The sequence below is a fragment of the Lepidochelys kempii genome, chromosome 2 (genome assembly GCF_965140285.1).
Source record: "Lepidochelys kempii isolate rLepKem1 chromosome 2, rLepKem1.hap1, whole genome shotgun sequence".
Lineage (NCBI taxonomy): Eukaryota > Metazoa > Chordata > Testudines > Cheloniidae > Lepidochelys > Lepidochelys kempii.
This window is the reverse complement of record NC_136381.1, coordinates 18097726-18117667: the sequence shown is the minus strand read 5'-3', so window position 1 is coordinate 18117667 and position 19942 is coordinate 18097726. Positions and strand designations below refer to the sequence as shown.

The 19942-nt window shown below is 42.4% G+C and overlaps 1 protein-coding gene and 1 long non-coding RNA gene across 5 annotated transcripts in view; one reads left to right on the top strand and one right to left on the bottom strand.

Moving 5' to 3' along the window:
• ASAP1 (ArfGAP with SH3 domain, ankyrin repeat and PH domain 1) overlaps positions 1-19942 on the bottom strand; it is a 329167-nt gene that overhangs the window by 283971 nt on the left and 25254 nt on the right. For both annotated transcript variants that reach the window (XM_073330123.2, XM_073330124.2), the window contains exon 2: positions 6146-6232. In XM_073330123.2, coding sequence (XP_073186224.1) covers positions 6146-6204 — 59 coding nt within the window. In that variant the 5' untranslated portion in view covers positions 6205-6232. The remainder of the gene's footprint in view (positions 1-6145; positions 6233-19942) is intronic.
• Positions 1-19942, top strand: part of LOC140906357 (uncharacterized) — a 34262-nt gene that overhangs the window by 4383 nt on the left and 9937 nt on the right. Inside the window, exons 2-6 of one of the 3 annotated variants that reach the window (XR_012157079.1) lie at positions 152-229; positions 1175-1353; positions 2224-2297; positions 6171-6249; positions 13459-13540. This is a non-coding gene — a long non-coding RNA (uncharacterized LOC140906357). Of the gene's footprint in view, positions 1-151; positions 230-1174; positions 1354-2223; positions 2298-6170; positions 6372-13458; positions 13541-19942 lie in introns of those variants that run through there. The other 2 variants (XR_012157078.1, XR_012157077.1) reach the window with 2 other exon arrangements.

The following is a 19942-nucleotide window of genomic DNA, read 5'->3' as shown; positions in this document are numbered from 1 at the left end:
TATTTGCAAGTATGGTATCAGCTGTACCAAGATTCAGTACGTATTTTTGTAAATAGGTCGCACAAAGCTTGAATGTTCTTGTTATTTATTATTTACATAAGGATATATAATATCATCTACTTTGTGCTTGAGCTTGAAATGTTTTGTTCAGTTCAGGAGCAATTTCACCTTCAGAAACAGTGTCCTAGCACCAGCATGTTCAAGCAGCTGACTCAACCTTGTGTGAAAGGTAAGAAAAATGTATTTTAAATACAGCATGTTTATACTTTTAATCTCACATGAAATGCACCATGTACTCACAGTGAAAGGCTACATCTATTTTAAATGTTGAAGCCTACACCACATATTGACATTGGTGCTAATTTGCTATAAGGAAACCTATGTGATAAATTGTAAACTGCCTTCACTAAGGAGACTAGGGGATATGACATTTACAAACAAACCTTTGAAATTATTGTTATTTTTGGCACTTAATAATAGGGTACCTTTACAGTCAAAGAAAGCAGCTGTCGCTCTACCTCACATAAACTGTTTATATACAAAAAACAAAAATCTGATCAAAATTCTGATTGACACGATGTGTTTTTGAGTTACAGCATCCAGCAGCCTGGCTTGTGGAATACATAAGCTGCCTCAATGTTTTTTTGTTACTCCTGTCTGGTTGTTTTCGATACTGGCATCAGCTGATTTCAATTTTCAAACTGACAACTTGAAGTATTTTTCTTTACTTGGTGTTTAAAATTAGATAAGGAAACATAGGCAACTATCTTGGAAATTACTATTTCCGTTTCAGAGCATATTTTCAGTAATAGCAAGGTAAACAAAAAGGCCCTTTTTACAGTCTTTCAATATTAATATGATAGGAAAAAAGGATCCATTGTTTTCCCATTATAGATGACATTTTAGTAACATTAAGTTCTGTCATTTTAATACTATGTGTTTATGAAAAAGATCAAATAAAAACAACTGATTACATATTTTGCATGTTGTCCACTTTATCTTTAATATCCTGTGATAGGGGCTTATGCTAATGGTGGATGCCCTCAAATAGCTGTGTCAGAAAGCAGTTGAAAGCAAAAACCCTGAAAACTAAGTAGAGCATTAAGTTACATGAGATTAAGCTGACTAATTTGCTGATTTAGTTGTGCCTTTGTTTTTGGTGTTGTCATGAAAGATCAAGAGTCATACAGACAATTGCATAATGGCATTCCAGACTCATAGTAACAACAAGCAGCAATGGTCTATTCTTTGGATCCTCGGTATCCTGCCAAAATAAAAACAGAGCAAACAGGAACTAACCCCAAGTGGTACCAGGATGATGCCACAGAAGATGTTCCCTTGTTCTTACTGTAGGTGTGTTGAATATTGTATTCTTTGATTGCAGATGCTCCCTTTAAGAAACCCTCTCTAATTCACAGGAAAGATAATTGTGGGATGAGGGGAAAGAGCTTAGATTAAACAGGGCTTTCCCTTACCTTAAAGAATCTATAGAAGATAAAACCCCAGAGTATATTCCCTTGAAGGGCCCTATTTATGAAGGGAAAAAAATCTTGTTAAAGTTGATTGCTGGGAAAACAGCCATGAGTTGAGCTCCTTGGTGTATTTGTCTTCTGGCAAACTTGACCCTTGTCTGGACTGGAGTGCAGATAGTAAACCGCAAAGACCACCTAAGCAGTGACAAGTGCGCTGTGGGACAATAGTAGAAGGACTGTCCCTATTGGGACTGTTATGCCTGCAACCACCATAAATTACAACCCCCCTGCATTGGCGAAGACTAGCACAGCAAGGAGCCGCAAAATGGTTACTCTTCCTTGAATCAAATTTGTTCTGAACCATGGTGTGACTGCCCAGGCATTTTGTATGGTGTGGACAGATGTGCTCGGGCTGGGGAGTTGACGGGGAGAAATGCAAATATTGGTTAGCATGTGTATCAACAAGGCCAGTGAATTGCATTTGCATAATGAAAGGGGAAAATAGTATAACCCTGAATCTGGTCCATTTCCTCTTTGTATTAGAAAGTGATAGCAACAGGTCTTGAAAAAGGGCAGCAGTAGCCAGGCTGAGTTTTCAATATGAGAAACTGTGCTGACTAAAAACAGAGAAAGCTGTGGCACAATTAACAGGTTTCAGGGCAGCAAGTGCAGTAGGCTTCTCCAGAATAAAAAACTGAAATAGTTCTTCAAACCATATTGCAAACATTTCAGTATTTTCTGTCTGTTACAGAGGGAGTGATTGTGCTACATCCCTATCTAAGCAGATCCCGCAGTCCTGCTGGGGCAATTGAACAAACACTGATGGTAATGCGAGTTTTGGCTGCCTAGAACCTGCAAATTCAGGCCCACATAGAGAGGCAGTGTGGTCACTGGATAAGGGATTGGGCTAAGAGTGTGTCTACACGCCTGCTGGGAAGCGTAATCCCAGCTCATGTAGACATATGCTAGCTCTACTTGAGCTAGCATACTACAAATAACAGTGTGGCTGCGAAAGCACAGGCAATGGCTTGGACTAGCCAGCTGACTGCCAGCCTGTCCAAGGTCCTTTCACAGCTAGCTTCAGCTGCCACCCATGCTGCTGTGCCACACTGCTATTTTGAGCATGATAGGAAAAGCAGAGCTAATGCATGTACATCTACCCGAGTTGGAAATTATACCTCCCAGCTGTAACGCAGACACCCTAAGGTTACATTCTGCATGGCAGCTAGTTGCGTGCTTTCCAGAATGCTAAAAATAGTAGTGTAACCAAGGTAGCTTGGACAGCACCGCAGGTTAGCTAAGTTTAAGCCCACTGGACCCCCGGGTACATACTCGGGTGGCCAGCCCAACTTGCTGTGCTACCTCTGGCTACACTGCTGTTTTCAGTGTGATAGCTCAAGCAAGCCAGTGCTTGCCTCTCTATTCATGTCGGGAAGCATGCTCCCAGCTGCAGCGTAGCCATACCCTAAGAGTCAGGCAGCCTGGTCACCTTGGGCAATGGGGGAAGAGGGATAGCTCAGCGGTTTGAGCATTGGCCTGCTAAACCCAGGGTTGTGAGTTCAATCTTTGAGGGGGCCATTTGGGATCTGGGGCAAAAATTGGGGATTGGCCCTGCTTTGAGCAGGGGGTTGGACTAGATGACCTCCTGAGGTCCCTTCCCACCCTGATATTCTATGATTCTAATTCACTACCTCATACATCAGTTTCTTCACCTGTAAAATGGGGATGTAATAAAATTTAATTCTTGAGTTAAAGTGCTTTGAGATCAACAGATGAAAAATACTATAAGAGTAAAGTCTTATTATTCAGTCATTTTGTTATTTTAAAAATTATGTAACAATGAGAAGCACTCAGGTCAAAGCATTTAAGCACTGCTTGTCTCAGTAAACAAAAGACTCACAGGCAACTAAAAGGGCTATTTTCCAGATGAAGTTAGTGAGGTGCAGATGCAAGACACAAACTTCATTCCAGTTCTAACCAATTCCGACCCAACAGTAGCAGAAGTTGTATTACAGCAGCGTCTCATGGTTTAATGAAGGTCAGGGCCCCACTGTTCTGGGCTGTACACAAACCCATAGGAAGATGTGTCCTAAACTTATCCCATTAAGACCCCAATCCTGCAAACATTCACATCTGCGGGTCCAATGAGTTCAAGCAGATGAAATCCAAGAGATGTCTTATAGTGTTGAATGAACACACTTGGCTGTTTGCTTAATTTCTTAAACGGCATATCATTATACTGATGATAAAATGAGTCTACAGATATGAGAAAGTATAAGAAAGGCCCCTCCAACCACTTCATTTAATGATATATCTGCATTTCCTTTATATAAACTCTATTTCCAGGAATTTATAACTCTCCTAAAAATAGTCACTCAAGACTTGAACTTGGCACACAAAGTTTCAGCTTGGGAGCAATTTTGTTGTTGCTGTTATAAATTTTAAAATAAATAAATAAATAAATCTGTTTTGTCTGTTTATGTGCAAAACCTGAAGCATTTGAAGCATGCCAGTTTCAGAACACAAAGGTCTGCCATAACTCAGAGGTTTGATTTTAAAATTAAGTCCTGGGTGTTTACAATATAGATTAAGCCATGCTTCTGTTTCTAAACTAGAACAGGGCAGTTGGATAGCTTAGGGCAGAGGTGGGCAAACTACTGGCCACATCTGGCCCGCAGGACCCTCCTGCTGACCCCTGAGCTACTGGCCCAGGAGGCGAGCCCCCGGCCCCTCCCCGGTTGTTCCCCCTCCCTGACAGCCTCAGCTCACTGTGCCACCAGCGCAATGCTCTGGGCAGCAGGGCTGCGAGCTCTTGCTGGGTAGCGCAGCTGCAGAGTCGCAGCCTGACCCGGTGCTCTGTGCTGCGTGGTGGTGTGGCTGGCTCCAGCCTGGTGGCGCAGCTGCCTGTCCTGGTGCTCTGGGCAGCCCGGCTGTAGCGCCACCAGCCACCAGTGCTCCAGGCAGCGCGGTAAGGGGGCAGGGAGCAGCAGGGGTTGGATAGAGGGCAGGGGAGTTTGGGGTGGTAGTCAGGGGGCGGGGGTGTGGATAGGGGTCGGGGCGGTCAGAAGGCAGGGAACGGGGGGTTGAATGGGGCAGCGGGGAGCAGTCAGGAGCAGGGGTTCTCGGGGCAGTCAGGGAGAAGGGGTGGTTGGATGGGGCAGGGGTCGGGGGGGCCAGTCAGGAATGAGAGGAGGGGTTGGATGGGGCGGTGGGGGTCAGTCAGGGGACAGGTAGGGGTGGACAGGGCAGGGGTCCTGGGGGGGCCGTCAGGGGGTGAGAAGCGGGAGGGGGGGTCAGATAGGGGGCAGGGGCCAGGCCACGCCTGGCTGTTTGGGGAGGCACAGCCTCCCCTAACCAGCCCCCCATACAATTTCAGAAACCTGATGTGGCCCTCAGGCCAAAAAGTGTGCCCGCTCTGGCTTAGGGTATGTCTACCCTGCAATAAAAGACCCTCAGCTTGGCTGGGGCTTGGGCTTTGAGACTATAAAATTGCAGTGTAGTCAACTGGGTTCAAGTTGGAGCCTGGGCTCTGACACCCTGGAAGGGGGGGAGGGTGGCCTTTGAAACATTAGTTGAAGTTTTTTATGCCTTAAATTTTGCTAGCTTTTCATGAAGTAGTTTTTTTTTTTTAATAGGAATAGTCTGGAATTTGTTTTAAAATTATCCTAAATCCATATCCAACTAGGTATTTTTAAAAGCATGTTATTTACCTGCTAGGCCATGTCAGTTTATTTTTTAAAATCATATGCAGTAGCAAACTTTAATAAAAAAGAAACTGGCATGGCCTAGCAGGTAAATAACATGCTTTTAAAAATACCTAGTTGTATAGCTGTTGTATTTTTTGAAAAATTTTATAAAAATATGGATTTAATCTGATTTTTAGGCTATTCCATTTACCTGTCTGATATGAGATCAGCCAACCCCACTCAGGGCTCTAAAGTAGACTAAAGACTCGTGTCACAATAGCTGGATCTAGTGAGTGAAGGGAGGCTCAAATTTCAGCCTTAACCCTGAATTTTGTAGTCACTCCTGGGTTCAAGTAAGGATCTCCAGGCAATCTGAATGTAGCTTATTGTAGTTTAATGAAGTACAGTGCAAACTTTAAAACAGAGTACTCACCATTCAGAGACTGAATAAACAAAAGCATATTTAGACAACTGTGTGCTGTTCTACATTCTACGTCACCAAAAGGAATAAGAGTCTGCTCTTTAAAACCCCCACACAAGTCCTAGCAGCACTGCAAATGCCTTGCAGGCTGATTTCAAATGTGTGCTATTTTAAAAGTTAAATGAGCTTTATTTCCCAGATCAGCATGCACTTCACGAGGGACAAACTGCTACTTTTTAGATTCCTTTTGTTAAGCAGCTTTGAAATATCTATACAATGCAAAGTGTAATATTTTATGTATATTAATATTTTCCCTATTGTGTGTTTAAAGTCATAATTATCTAAAAGGGATTATTGAGTAATGCTTTTGGCCTTCCCCTGAAAAGTACCTTTTGTGATTAGTCCAAACTAGCAAAAAAACAAAAAAGGAAGAATTGTCAAATATTACAACTGGTATCGCCATGAACCAGCATCTAGGTTTGTTTGTTTGTGTGTGTTTTTTTTTTAAAGGTAGCAAATACTAGAAAACTATTATTTTGACCTAAAATGTTGTTTTGCTTTCTTACCGATTCCATAATGAATCTCTTGAAGAAAAACTTGAAAGCCTGGAGGCTGAAGATCTCATGTCTCATCTGTCACCACGAGAAAACTACCTACACCAGGAGAAAAAGTGAGAAAAGTAATTAATAGTGAACAGAGCTATGGAACTTGCAAGGTCACTTTTTAAAACTAAGTTTGAAACAGTGTCCAAAAATCTATGAATGCCTCAGTAACAAGACTCACTGTCAAAAAATTCAACATAAGTTACTTAGTTACTTTGCAATAAATAATTATACTTGTTTTATTGTACTTGATGTTGCAAGTTTCTTCACAAGACACAGACCCATTAGAAAATCATTGAGGCAACATTAGATATTGCTAAGAGAGAGCCTCTTCAGCTTACTGGGAAAAAACTTTATGCATAGAATTTGGCAATTATTTATTTAGCTGTATTGTAGGTGGGGCTGATAGCACTGCATATAATTAAGCTTGCCCGACATTTCCCATTATAAGACCCTGTTTTCAGTTGCTTATATCTTTGCCAAAGTTTAACTCTTTGGGCTGAAATTTTCCAAGCCTGGTGTCTACTGTGGACTGAAATTGGAAATTTTCAGCAAAAACAGTTCAGCCATTTCTAAGAAAGAGATTAGGAAAATTATATTGTTTTACCTTGTGTGACAAAATTCCTCTTCCACCTTGGTGGGTCCTGCACTTTTTGGCGGATTTGCTCGCCTCAGAGGTTCACGGCAGCCCTCAGTTTGGCTGCTTCTGCTAGAGGCTCAAACCTGCCATTCACCCAACTAACCTCATCACTGGCCAGCATGGGGGAAACAGAGAACAATCCCTGCAGTCTCTGTGTCCCACCTAGTGGGTTGGGGACAAGCCAGAGCCCTTTCCAAATTAGATCTTCCCTTCTGATGTTCCTCACAGAGCAGGTCAACTCCTCCTGTATCCGATCAGGAATTGGGGGGATGGGAGGAACCCAGGCCCACCCTCTACACCCAGTTCTAGCCCAGGGCCTTATGGATAGCAGCTGTCTACACTGTCCCCTGTATCAACTGTGTGACAGCTACAACTCCCTGGGCTACTTCCCCATGACGTTCCCCCAGCACCTTCTTTATCCTCACTGCAGGATCTTCCTCCTGAAGCCTGATCACACTTGTACTCTTCAGTCCTCCAGCAGCATACCTTCTCACTCCTTGTGCACCCCCACTAACTGATGGGAAGTCCTTTTTAAACCAGGTGTCCTGGTTAGCCCACCTGACATAATTGATTCTAGTAAGTTCTTAATTGGCTCCAGGTGTCTTAATTAGTGTGCCTGTATTAATTTGTTCTGGCAAGTTCCTGATTGCTCTAGGGCAGCCTTTGCTCTGGTCACTCATGGAACAGAAAACTATTAATCCAGAGGCCAGTAGATTTGCCTTCTACCAGACTCCTGTACCCCACTGGTCTGGGTCTACCACACTTGTTAAAAAAATTCTTGAGACCTTTGAAAATTTCTAGCACCTCTATGCTTTTGAGTAGACTTGAAATTTGACAGGGGAAGGGGTGGTGGTGGTGATGGCATTTGTGTCAGTAATGTGCTCTGCCTGTGAAAATCTGCCCAAATGTGGCCAAGTTATTACGGTCTGAAAATTCATAATTTGCACATTTAGTAGACATATACTTAACTTTGGCTGCTAAAGTTTCTACATATTGCATCCTTTCTGAGCACCTAATGCTCAAAGCTCCGAGTGCTAGCCAGACTGTGTATGTGCCATCCCCACAGAGTACCCAAGCATGCTCCATCCCCTCACAGTTCCTACCTGTGACAGGACTACACATGTGCCATCCTGGGGCTACAGGGGCTAAGCCAGACTTTCCCTGTAATACCTGTTCCAGGCCTGGGACTGGAATTGAGAGCAGAGAGTCTGTCTCTTCTGTGCTCTCAGTGACACCTCCCACTCCACCTGCACTCAGGAATGTGGAGGAGGAACCATCTGATTTGATTGTTGAGGGGACAAAAGCCAGATCAGAGGAGGAGGAAAAGGAGCAGACTGGGACAATGTGGCTAGTGAGACTCGGAGTTTGGGGGGGGAGAAGAGACTGGGACTGGATGGACAGAGAGACTGGGACAAGAAGCCAGGGAGGAGGTAGAAACTGAGGTTAGATGAGAAGCCTGAAGGGCAAAATAGGTCTGGGACCTAGCTGTAGGAGAAGGAGGAGGAAGAGGAAAGACAGATCTGATGTGAAGCCAAGAGAGGGGAACTAGGACTTGCTTGGCAAGGAGAATGGGACTGTGTGGGGAAGGAAAATGGGACTTGGACATGGAGCCAGGATATGGAAGAAACAGGGACAGGTAGAAGGGAACAGGGCAGAAACAGTCAAGCTTGCAGGGAAACAAGATGAATCTGTGCCCACTACAGTGCACTCCCCTTCAAAATCTGGAACGGAAGCCAAAAATTCCTGAGTCTCACCCTTCCCCTGGTGTCATAAAATATTTCTGAAACCCACTGACAAAGTGTGTGGCTCCTCCCCCTTTAGTGCTACCAGTTACTCCATTAGCTCAAGTGGCAGAGGTCAGTGTGGTGGAAATAAAGATTCCAATCTTGCCTATGAAACATGCTTATCAGTATGATGCCACATGATGGAATTTCTCCAGGGGGGTGGGGGTTCAGTTTGCTTTTTTTAAAACTTGGCGAATCTTAAAATAAAGTTAAAAGAGCATTTAAATTGTGAAGTCAAGTTCTCAAAAATTAAGAAATGCCACATTTAAGGTAGCCAGTGCCGCCTTGGTCCCCTTGTGCATATGCATTATGGTACCCTTTAACTGCTTGATCATAAATATACTTTCTTCATTCAGTGAGTCTCCTTTTTTTAAGCACTCCTCCCAGTTTATTGTCACCTGCAAACTTGCTAAGGGTGCAATCCACGCCATCCTCCAGTTCATTAATGAAGGTATTGAACAAAACCAGCCCCAGGACTTGGGGCACTCCGCTTGATACCGGCTGCCAACTAGACATGGAGCCATTGATCACTACCCGTTGAACCCAATGATCTAGCCAGATTTCTATCCACCTTAGAGTCCATTCATCCAGCCCATACTTCTTTAACTTGCTGGCAAGAATACTGTGGGAGACCATATCAAAAGCTTTGCTAAAGTCAAGGAACAACATGTCCACTGCTTTCCCCTCATCCACAGAGCCAGTTATCTCATCATAGAAGGCAATTAGATTAGTCAGGCATGACTTGCCCTTGGTGAATCCATGCTGACTGTTCCTGATAACTTTCTTCTCTAGTGCTTCAGAATTGATTCCTTGAGGACCTGCTCCATGATTTTTCCAGGGACTGAGGTGAGGCTGACTAGCCTGTAGTTCCCCGGATCCTCCTTCTTCCCTTTTTTAAAGATGGGCACTACATTAGCTTTTTTCCAGTCGTCTGAGACTTCCCCCGATTGCCATGAGTTTTCAAAGATAATGGCCAATGGCTCTGCAATCCCATCCACCAACTCCTTCAGCACTCTCGGATGCAGTGCATCTGGCCCCATGGACTTGTGCTCGTCCAGCTTTTTTAAATAGTCCCCGAACCACTTCTTTCTCCACAGAGAGCTGGTCACCTCCTCCCCATGCTGTGCTGCCCAGTGCAGTAGTCTGGGAGCTGACCTTGTTCGTGAAGACAGAGGCAAAAAAAGCATTGAGTACATTAGCTTTTTCCACATCCTCTGTCACTAGGTTGCCTCCCTCATTCAGTAAGGGGCCCACAATTTCCTTGACTTTTTTCTTGTTGCTAACAGACCTGAAGAAACCGTTCTTGTTACTCTTAACATCTCTTGCTAGCTGTAACTCCAAGTGTGATTTGGCCTTCCTGATTTCACTCCTGCATGCCTGAGCAATATTTTTATACTCCTCCCTGGTCATTTGTCCAATCTTCCACTTCTTGTAAGCTTCTATTTTGTGTTTAAGATCAGCAAGGATTTCATTGTTAAGCCAAGCTGGTCGCCTGCCATATTTACTATTCTTTCTACATTGGGATGGTTTGTCCCTGTAACCTCGATAAGGATTCTTCAAAATACAGCCAGCTCTCCTGGACTCCTTTCCCCCTCATGTTATTCTCCCAGGGGATCCTGCCCATCAGTTCCCTGAGGGAGTCAAAGTCTGCTTTTCTAAAGTCCAGGGTCCATATTCTGCTGCTCTCCTTTCTTCCTTGTGTCAGGATCCTGAACTCGACCATCTCATGGTCACTGCCTCCCAGGTTCCCATCCACTTTAGCTTCCCCTACTAATTCTTCCCGGTTTGTGAGCAGCAGGTCAAGAAGAGCTCTGCCCCTAGTTGGTTCCTCCAGCACTGGCACAAGGAAATTGTCCCCTAAACTTCCTGGATTGTCTGTGCACCGCTGTATTGTTCTCCCAGCAGATATAAGGGTGATTGAAGTCTCCCATGAGAACCAGGGCCTGCAATCGAGTAAATTCCATTAGTTGCCAGAAGAAAGCCTCGTCTACCTCATCCCTCTGGTCTGGTGATCTATAGCAGACTCCCACCACGACATCACCCTTGTTGCTCACACTTCTAAACTTAATCCAGAGACTCTCAGGTTTTTCTGAAGTTTCATACCGGAGATCTGAGCAGTCATACTGCTCTCTTACATACAGTGCAACTCCCCCATCTTTTCTGCCCTGAATGTCCTTCCTGAACAGTTTATAGCCATCCATCACAGTACTCCAGTCATATGAGTTATCCCACCAAGTCTCTGTTGTTCCTATCACATCATAATTCTTTGACTGTGCCAGGACTTCCAGTTCTCCCTGCTTATTTCCCAGGCTTCTTGCATTTGTGTATAGGCACTTAAGATAACTCGCTGATTGTCCCACTTTCTCAGTATGAGGCAGGAGCCCTCCCATCTTACACTCTCCTGCTTGTGCTTCCTCCCAGTATCCCACTTCCCCACTTACCTCAGGGCTTTGGTCTCCTTCTCCCAGTGAACCTAGTTTAAAGCCCTCTTCACTAGGTTAGCCAGCCTGCTTGCGAAGATGCTCTTCCCTCTCTTCGTTAGGTGGAGCCTGTCTCTGCCTGGCACTCCTCCTTCTTGGAACACCATCCCATGGTCAAAGAATCCAAAGCCTTCTCTCCGACACCACCTGCGTAGCCATTCATTGACTTCCATGATTCGACGGTCTCTACCCAGGCCTTTTCCTTCCACAGGGAGGATGGACAAGAACACCATTTGCGCCTCAAACTCCTTTATCCTTCTTCCCAGAGCCACATAGTCCACAGTGATCCGCTCAAGGTCATTCTTGGCAGTATCATTGGTGCCCACGTGGAGAAGTAGGAAGGGGTAGCGATCTGAGGACTTGATGAGTCTTGGCAGTCTCTCCGTCACATCGTGAATCCTAGCTCCTGGCAAGCAGCAGACTTCTCGGTTTTCCCGGTCGGGGCAGCAGATAGATGACTCAGTCCCCGAGGAGGGAGTCCCCAACCACCACCACCTGCCTCCTTCTCTTGGGAGCGATGGTCATGGAACTCCCTTCCCTAAGACAGTGCATCTCATGCCTTCCAACCGGTGGAGTTTCCTTCTGCTTCCTTCCCTGAGATGTATCATCTAGTCCACTATCCGCATTAGTACCTGTGGAGAGAACATGAAAATGGTTGCTTACCTGTATCTGCATTGCTGGTACATGGACGCTCCCCTTTCTTTTTCTGGAGGTCACATACTGCCAAATTTCTTCACCGTCCTTCTGTCCCCGCTGCGCAGCCTGTTCTGAATCTTCAGAATTTTGTGCCCGTAGAGCATATCCTGACGTCTGTCCAGGAAATCTTCAGTTTCTCTTTTGCAATGCAGGGTTGATACTTGTTCCTCCAGACCTTGAACCTTCTCTTCCAATAAGAGCTTGGCGCAAGGGAGGAAAAACAGTGCAGTGGATAAGGCATTAGTCTAGAGGCTTGGGAGACCCTTGTTCATCTGCCATAGACTTCCTGTGTGACTTTGCGCAAATCAGTTTGGGTCAGATTCACAAAGGTATGTATGTGCTTACATGCCCTGGATAGCTAGACAACAATAACGGCTAAGGGGAGACATGATCACAGTCGACAAGTATCTGAGGGACTCTGATTCCAAGAAGAGGAGGAGGATTGCTCAAGGAGAGATGAAAGAAGGGACCGTAACTAAGTGAAATGGAATGATATTAAAAAGATAAATTAAGACTTCATACCAGTTAAGATGTACTAATGACAATAGTAAATTCCATTAGGACCCAATTCAGGAAAGCAATTAAGCATTTACCTAACTTTAAATACAAATAATTTGACTGAAATCAATGGTACTACTTACATGCCTTGCTAAATCAAGGTCTTAGACTCTAGATCATAGGATAGTCTTCCAACTGAAGTGGTGGTGGTCCTGTCCTTTGAGGCAGTTAGATTTGATCAAGTAGTAGAAAATACAGATGAATTATAAGACTTGAATATATAAATTGAGAGGCCATGCCAAGTGTATGCAGTGGTAGTCATGAAAGAAGCTTTGGGATTGTGTGTAGGAGAGAAAAGGATCAAGAGATATGTTTCTACGCTTCGGTTATGTGCATTTGAGGTTGTTTACAATCCATGTGTTATCATCCATACGTAATTTAATTACTTGCTCTGGATTTTTTTCCTTCAAAAATAATACAGAACTCAAACATCATATATACTTTGCATCTCTAATTAATATTTTAGGGCAAATATTAACCAGCCTATTTTCATGGAATGTTTGAACTAAGTTAACTTAAGTATAAAAACTGAAACAAGCAAATGTTAATATTGTTTCTACAGTCACTGATGTAACAATAATAGTAGTTGTACACCACCAGGCTGAAAATCAACTCCCTTTATGTCCAAACAATAGAGTGAATCACAGAATTCTGACCTTGATATATAATGTGATCATGTTGTAATTATAGCCCTTGTACTTTGGGTATAAACAGACTACATTATCAGTAAATGCTGGGAAGTACTGCTTCTTCCTGCAATTTACAGAAAACGACTGGGGTGATAGTATGAAAACTATGAAGCTTTAAGATAATACAGGAGAGAAAAAATCTTATTTTCTGCAAATGAAAAAAAAATAAGCTGGTTATTTGAACTACATGGAACCAGCTTATTGTTGGCACCTAAATTCTGTAGAAGAGCATGGCTTACAAATTTAAAGATTACAAAAATATATATAATTCATAAAGGTCAGTGCTGCTATTTTCATGTCCAAAGCAAAGAATTAAATCCTCAATCCATGTCACAGCTCACATGTTCTCGAATGGCAGTGTGATGAAAGAAAATTCCTTTTATTTCATGGCAAAATCTGCCATAAATTTGTTCTCTTTGTGTCCCCTCAGTGCAAGCCAAGATAGATATAACAAACAGATGTTCTTCAGCATCACCTTAATCTCTGATTTGGATAACACTACTAGCATGCACTCTGATGTATTTTACTGAGGCAGAGACAGGAGTATTTGTGGGGAGTACAAGTGACCTTGGACCTGATTTTCAGAAGTCCTGCACACCTAGCAGCTCCAGTCTGACCTCAAATGCAAATGTGAGTGCTCAGCACTTTGTACAAATCAAAATCTTCAATTAATTTGCACACTGCTGAATACTGAATAATTAAAATAAATAATAATAAAATCATCATTATCACTTTCCTGAAAACAAGGCAGTACATGAAGTTCTCAGTTGGAAAGTCTGTTCTCCCCTGGATGGGCACACACAGCTCCCGTTAATGTTAATTGCTATTTGAACAGTGGTAGTTGAGCAGTTTCTGGAGGCTTCTGGTCTGACTGGCCGTCCTTTCTGCCTGATGTCAGATAATCCAATAAGAACTCTGATCACAGGGCCACTCCCAGAGTCCCTGCTCTGATGCATTCAGGACAGCAACGGGGAGCACGCAGCAACAGGAACAATGGTTTGGGAGCCACTGTTCCCTTTGCACAAATGCTCCCTGATGGTGCAATAAAGAAGCTGTTCCCAAGAAGAAGAAGAGATCCCACCAATGAACGAAGTGGAAAAATGGAAAAAAAAGAGAAAAACAGTGCTGGGAGGCAGGTTATATTATTCATAGATTCAGAGACCACCCGTGCCTGCCAATAGTGGGGTTGGAGAGAGTGAGGGCAGCTGGCAATATTCAGCAATATTACTGAGCATGCTCACTCCATGTACAAGCCAAGCAGCAAATCTGCAAGAAGCATGTGATCCTGCATGCTCCCCCCCCGATGTCTTGCCTCTATGTGGATTATAAAGCCAGAAGGGACCATTCTTATCTTGTCTGACCCCCTGCATAACACAGGCCATAGGACTTCCCTAATGTAATTCCTGTTTGAACTAGGGTAAATCTTTTAGAAAAAAACCCAATCTTGATTTAAAAATTCCAGTGATGGAGAATCCACCAGAACCCTTTGTAAGTTGTTACAATGGTTAAGTACCCTCACTGTTAAAAATGTGCACCTTATTTCTAACCTGAATTTATCTAGTTTCAACTTCCAGCCATTGTATCTGTTGTTATGCCTTTGTCTGTTAGAATGAAGAGCCCTGTATTATAAAATTTCTGTTCCCCATGTAGGTATTTACAGGCATTTTTAAGTTAACAGCTCTGGATAACTAGTATTTGAAAGTTGTAATTGAGCTGTCCAAGGTGGGATGGTTAATATTGATTTTCAATAACTCTTGGAACATTAGGGAACTTCCAGAAGACTTTAAGAGAGCTAATGGTGTGCCAAAATTTTAAAAGGTTAAATATGACAACCCAGGTAATTACACGCCTGTTAGCTTGACAGTGATTCCAGGCAAAATAATGGAATGGTTGACATGGGACCTGATTAATAAGGAATTAAATAAAATTAATGCCAATCAACATGGGTTTATGCAAAATAGATCTTGTCAAAGTAACAATGTCTTTATCAACTGAACTTCTAGTAAAAAGAAAAAGAGTACTTGTGGCACCTTAGAGACTAACAAATTTATTTGAGCATAAGCTTTCGTGAGGTACTGGCTGTAGCTCACGAAAGCTTATGCTCAAATAAATTTGTTAGTCTCTAAGGTGCCACAAGTGCTCCTTTTCATTTTGCAGATACAGACTAACATGGCTGCTACTCTGAAACCTGAACTTCTAATATCACCTAAAAAGTGTTGATGTCATATCCTGAGATTTCTGTAACTCATTTGACTTAGTGCCATATAACATTTTGATTAAGAAACTAGAACAATACAGATTTGACATGGTGCACATTAAATGAACTAAAACTAGGCTGACAGAGCAAACTTTAGTAGCTATTTTTTAACATCCTCAGTTACTTTTGGAATGGAGAGCACTTCATCATCAGCATATTAAGGAGTCTCAAAAAGACGCAAAATAACCCCAGAGGGCATTCTGACACTACAGTGTGATGCATGCATCATCATTAGCCAAAACATGGTTTTGAGACATCAGTACAGTATTACAACATATATTGTATAGAAATGTCAGGGTGTTCAACTGCAGTTGGGTTTTTCTGCAATTCCATTCAAAGACAGATTTGCTCAAGGACTCAGATATATAACAAAGATCCATATAATTATCTAGAGAAATGGACTCTCCCACTCTTGAAAAGCAAGTGCCATTGCCTTCCACTATTTGCCTGATGGTTTCAGGATGGTTGTATCCATCCACAACTTAAATCTCTTTTTGATATACATAAGAATTATTTTCTTCAACCTATCCCTACTCTATCCTTCAGCTATTTCTTGGGCTCACAGAAGCATTTTCATTTTGTTGGAGGCAGAAGCTCATCAGTATGTCTGCTTCCTTTCTTTAAATCTCTGAAGCGCTTTCATTAATCTCATGAATGGCACTTTATATATGTGATGACAAGGCTGCCATCAGCAATCCAATATTTTAAGTAACTTAGAATTCACTTCTTATATCCAATGAGAGGTTAATAATAAATCAGGATGTTTCCCCTCTGTCAAGCTGTCTTGGAGTGGCTCATGACCGTGAGTGCCAACCTCAGGGCAGACTGTTAGGAAGCAGAGCACAAACCCCAAATTGGTTGTGTGTTCTATAATTAGATTTCACCAGCCAAGTATCAAGTGTGATACTTCTCAAGCTCTGTAACAGCCTTAACATGGAGTCACAGGAAGTTCCCTTGGGTACTCCAATCTATCTTGCCACCTAGGCAAGCCTGTGTTTGTGCTAGATGGCCCTTACACCAAAAAAAAAAAAAAAAATCATCACCACAATATTCAGGTTACTTCCAGTAGCAAGGATCAGTCACTTATCCCAGGTCATTATCTTTCAAAGACAAGACTTGTAGCCAATCCTATAATAAATTACCTAAAGGTTTATTAACTAGGAAAAAGAAATGAGAGTTATTTACAAGATTAAAGCAAGTAAACATATATTACATAAATGAGTGACAGTCTTAGGTTTCAAGAAGTAATAGAAGCTGCTGTAATGAGTAAACTCTATATGTCCTTTAGGACTACCCAAGCTAAACAGCTGGGGGGATCCTTTGCATATGCTTAGAAATCTTGTCCTCTTCCTAAAGTCCATGCAGCATAGGGTAACAATTTCTTCTTAGTCCCTTCCTACAGAGCTCAAGCTGATGGGACAAGTGTTTGTGCATGTCTCCTCTTCATAGGTGGTGAGGAGCAGTCAACAAGTCTTTTGTCCACTGATGTTCCACAATGGCTTCTCTGGTGTATAGGGGGCCTTCCTTTGTTAGAGAGGAGATGACAATTCTTGTGGCAGACTAGTGTTTCACAGTTGGTAATGCTTCTCTCCTGATGGTGGGGGTTTACAGTTTTAACAACAAACACCTCTTATAGTTACAGAGCAGACACTTACTCTTACTTATAACATCTGTACCCCATGTTATCAGGTTATATTTAATAAATGCAGCATCCTACAAGCATTTCATAAAGGCTAACCATTAAATACATTCTTATAACTCTATCTGTTTTAACAATACTAATATGCAGGTGAGCCAGACTGGTTTCCAGCTATGCATTTGTCAGTGTTCAGTGAAGCCTAACGGCCTTGGCAAGAGATAACACCTGCTCTGCCAGAATCACCCTCTACCATGGTCAGGCCAATAACAGTATAATGATTTACTCCATGTAGAGTCTGTAGAAAATAGGCCTGCATACTCTACATGCATTGTAGATGAGTACCACCAACCTGGATGTTGCATAACTTCCCCCACTGATTTGTAATATTAAAACAGATATTATGGGCTGAATTCAATAGCAGTAATTTCCTAAGTGTCTTTGTGGGACAGACATTATAAAAATTAGAGCCAATTAGAGCCATCTGCAGCCACGTACAAGGTAATTTTGCTCCCTTATGAAAAATTAGGGGAGTCTGAATTGCAGGTTCCCATGGTCCTCCTGCCATGACATTTTTACTCTGTGACAGCAGCTCTGCAATGAAGCAAACTACATATTTCTGCCCTCAGCTCCCACTATTTAAGTGCTAATATGGTCCCCACATTGCCACACTATTTGAACACCCCACAAATATTAATGAATGTATCCTCACAAAGCCCCCTTTGAAGTACAGAAGTATTACCCCTAATTAATCTCCAGGGAGTTCAAGGTCACACAAGGAGCCTGTAACAGAACCAGGAACGGAACCCAGATTTCCTCACACTTAGGCTATGTTTACACTACAGCAGCTGCGCCAATGCTCTAAGCCGATAGGAGAAACCTCTCCTATCGGTGTAATAACACCTATCTCCGTGAGAGGTGTTAGCTATGTCATTAGGAGAAGCTCTCCCACTGACATAGTGCTGTCCACACCATTTAGGTCGGTATAAGGTATGTTCCTTGGGGGTGTGGATTTTTCACACCTCTGAGCGATGTAAGTTATATCAAAGTAATTTGTAGTGTAGATATAGCCTTAACCACAGGACCATATTTTGACTACACCCATGCTTGTGTATTACACTCTGCCAACCCATTCTACCTCTCTGAGCCTTTCTGAGTCTTCTCCCACTAGCGTCTGTCTCTTTTTCATGCTGCCCCCTAGGTCTCCCTCCACCTGTTTGTCAACCAATTCCACTCTCCAACTTGGAATCCCACCTAGAATCGCACATCTTTTGGATAGCTTTGTATTGCTGACCATCCTCTCTTTTAATATACATACAAAAACTGTAGTGTTATATGATATCTATACCCCCCAAATTCCTGGTAATACAAAACATGTGGCAGACTTAAACAAAAGACAGTTTTTACATCCCTTCCGCCCTCTTCTTTGTGTCTGTGCCCAACCTTATGTTGAGTTTTCCCCTACTCCATAACTAGTCCCCTTGAAATCAAAGTGAGTACTTGTACAGTAAGATATGAATCAACTTAAGTAAGGAAAACATAATGAGGCTCTTAGAGCCTGATCCAAACTCTTTCAAAGTCAACAAGAGCCTTTACATTGACGTCTATGGACTCTGAGTCAGGCTTTTAGATTGTAAGCACTCTGGGGCAGGGACCTCTCATATCTGTCTGTAAAGAGCCATGCACACATGATGCTGTAGTAATAAATAAATAAATAGTAATGCATTATAAAGCAGGTTTCAAGTGCCTTTAGCCATTCCTTAAGTAATCCCTGTCTCCACCTTCCCTGCAACCTTCAGAACCACTCCAAGTAGCTGAGGATAACATGAGAAACATGTAGTGTTTTCACAGAGGCAAGAGTAGGGGTTTAGAAAATCAAAATGAGACACCATAACAGAATTTCTGACTGTCCAAGCCAAAAAGCAATTGTTCCATTGCATATAACTTTGGGATATCTTCGCGCTTTCATATAAACTAATCTAGACAGCTAATATTTCAGACTTAACGTTAATTCCTATTTAAGTTATTAGTCTCCCCCCGCAGTGGAAAAAACACATGTATATATTTAAGGTAACCTTTGGACTAAGATCAAACATTGAATGCTTCAACCCCCAAAGAAAATCTTTTCAGAAAATTATGGAGAAATTTAACAAAAAAATGTATAAAGGAACTTCCATACCAATCTTATCTATAGGATGCACTACCATGAATGCTATATTATGCATCTCCATCTGAATGATATTGGGAGGCTTAGTTCATTGATGTTTGGAAGAGCTTTGATCTTCTTGGATGAGAGTTGTTACATGAATATAAAATATTACAAAGTAACATATTGTAGATTATAAAAGTTTTCTTTTTGCCAGGGGAGTAATGAATTCCATTATTTTCATGGTTTTGACATTTGGGAGTTTTTGTTGGTAGGTAGATAAGATAGGATAGTAAACAGCTGAACTAAATGCCACTCAGAACCTTAAGAGCTGCCAAGTTAAATCTTGGGCTACATAGGGGCTGGGGACTAGAAAAGAGAAATCATTTCAGTATACACTTACTCACATCAAGCAGCACACTGCTGCTGTACAAGAAGTCCCGTGGATGACCGTGAGATTTCTTCTGTGATTAAGTGTTCATCTGTGTCACTAGAGGGATCACAAAATGTGGACCTTAAGGGGGCCTGCATAAGACTCAATTTATCAGTGTACTAACGCCTACCTTAAAGCATGTATGTCGTCCCATTGAGTTCAGTAAGAAGATTATTATACACTATGCATTGTGAGCTAGCTGTGTTTGTAGAGTGTGTGTGTGGTGGGAATCCTTTAGGCCTCCCTAACCCTGCTGTGGAAGTGGAGTCCAGCTGCTTGTGCTGAATCTGTGTGTAGCTGACAAATGCCAATATTTAAAAAAGAAAAAAAAAATCCTGGAATGTATGGAAGCATGTATGGGACAAGGCAGAGCAGGTTAAATGAGGTCAATTAACCTTATAGGCTGCATATGGAGGAAAGCAAATGGAAGATGAAGTTCAGC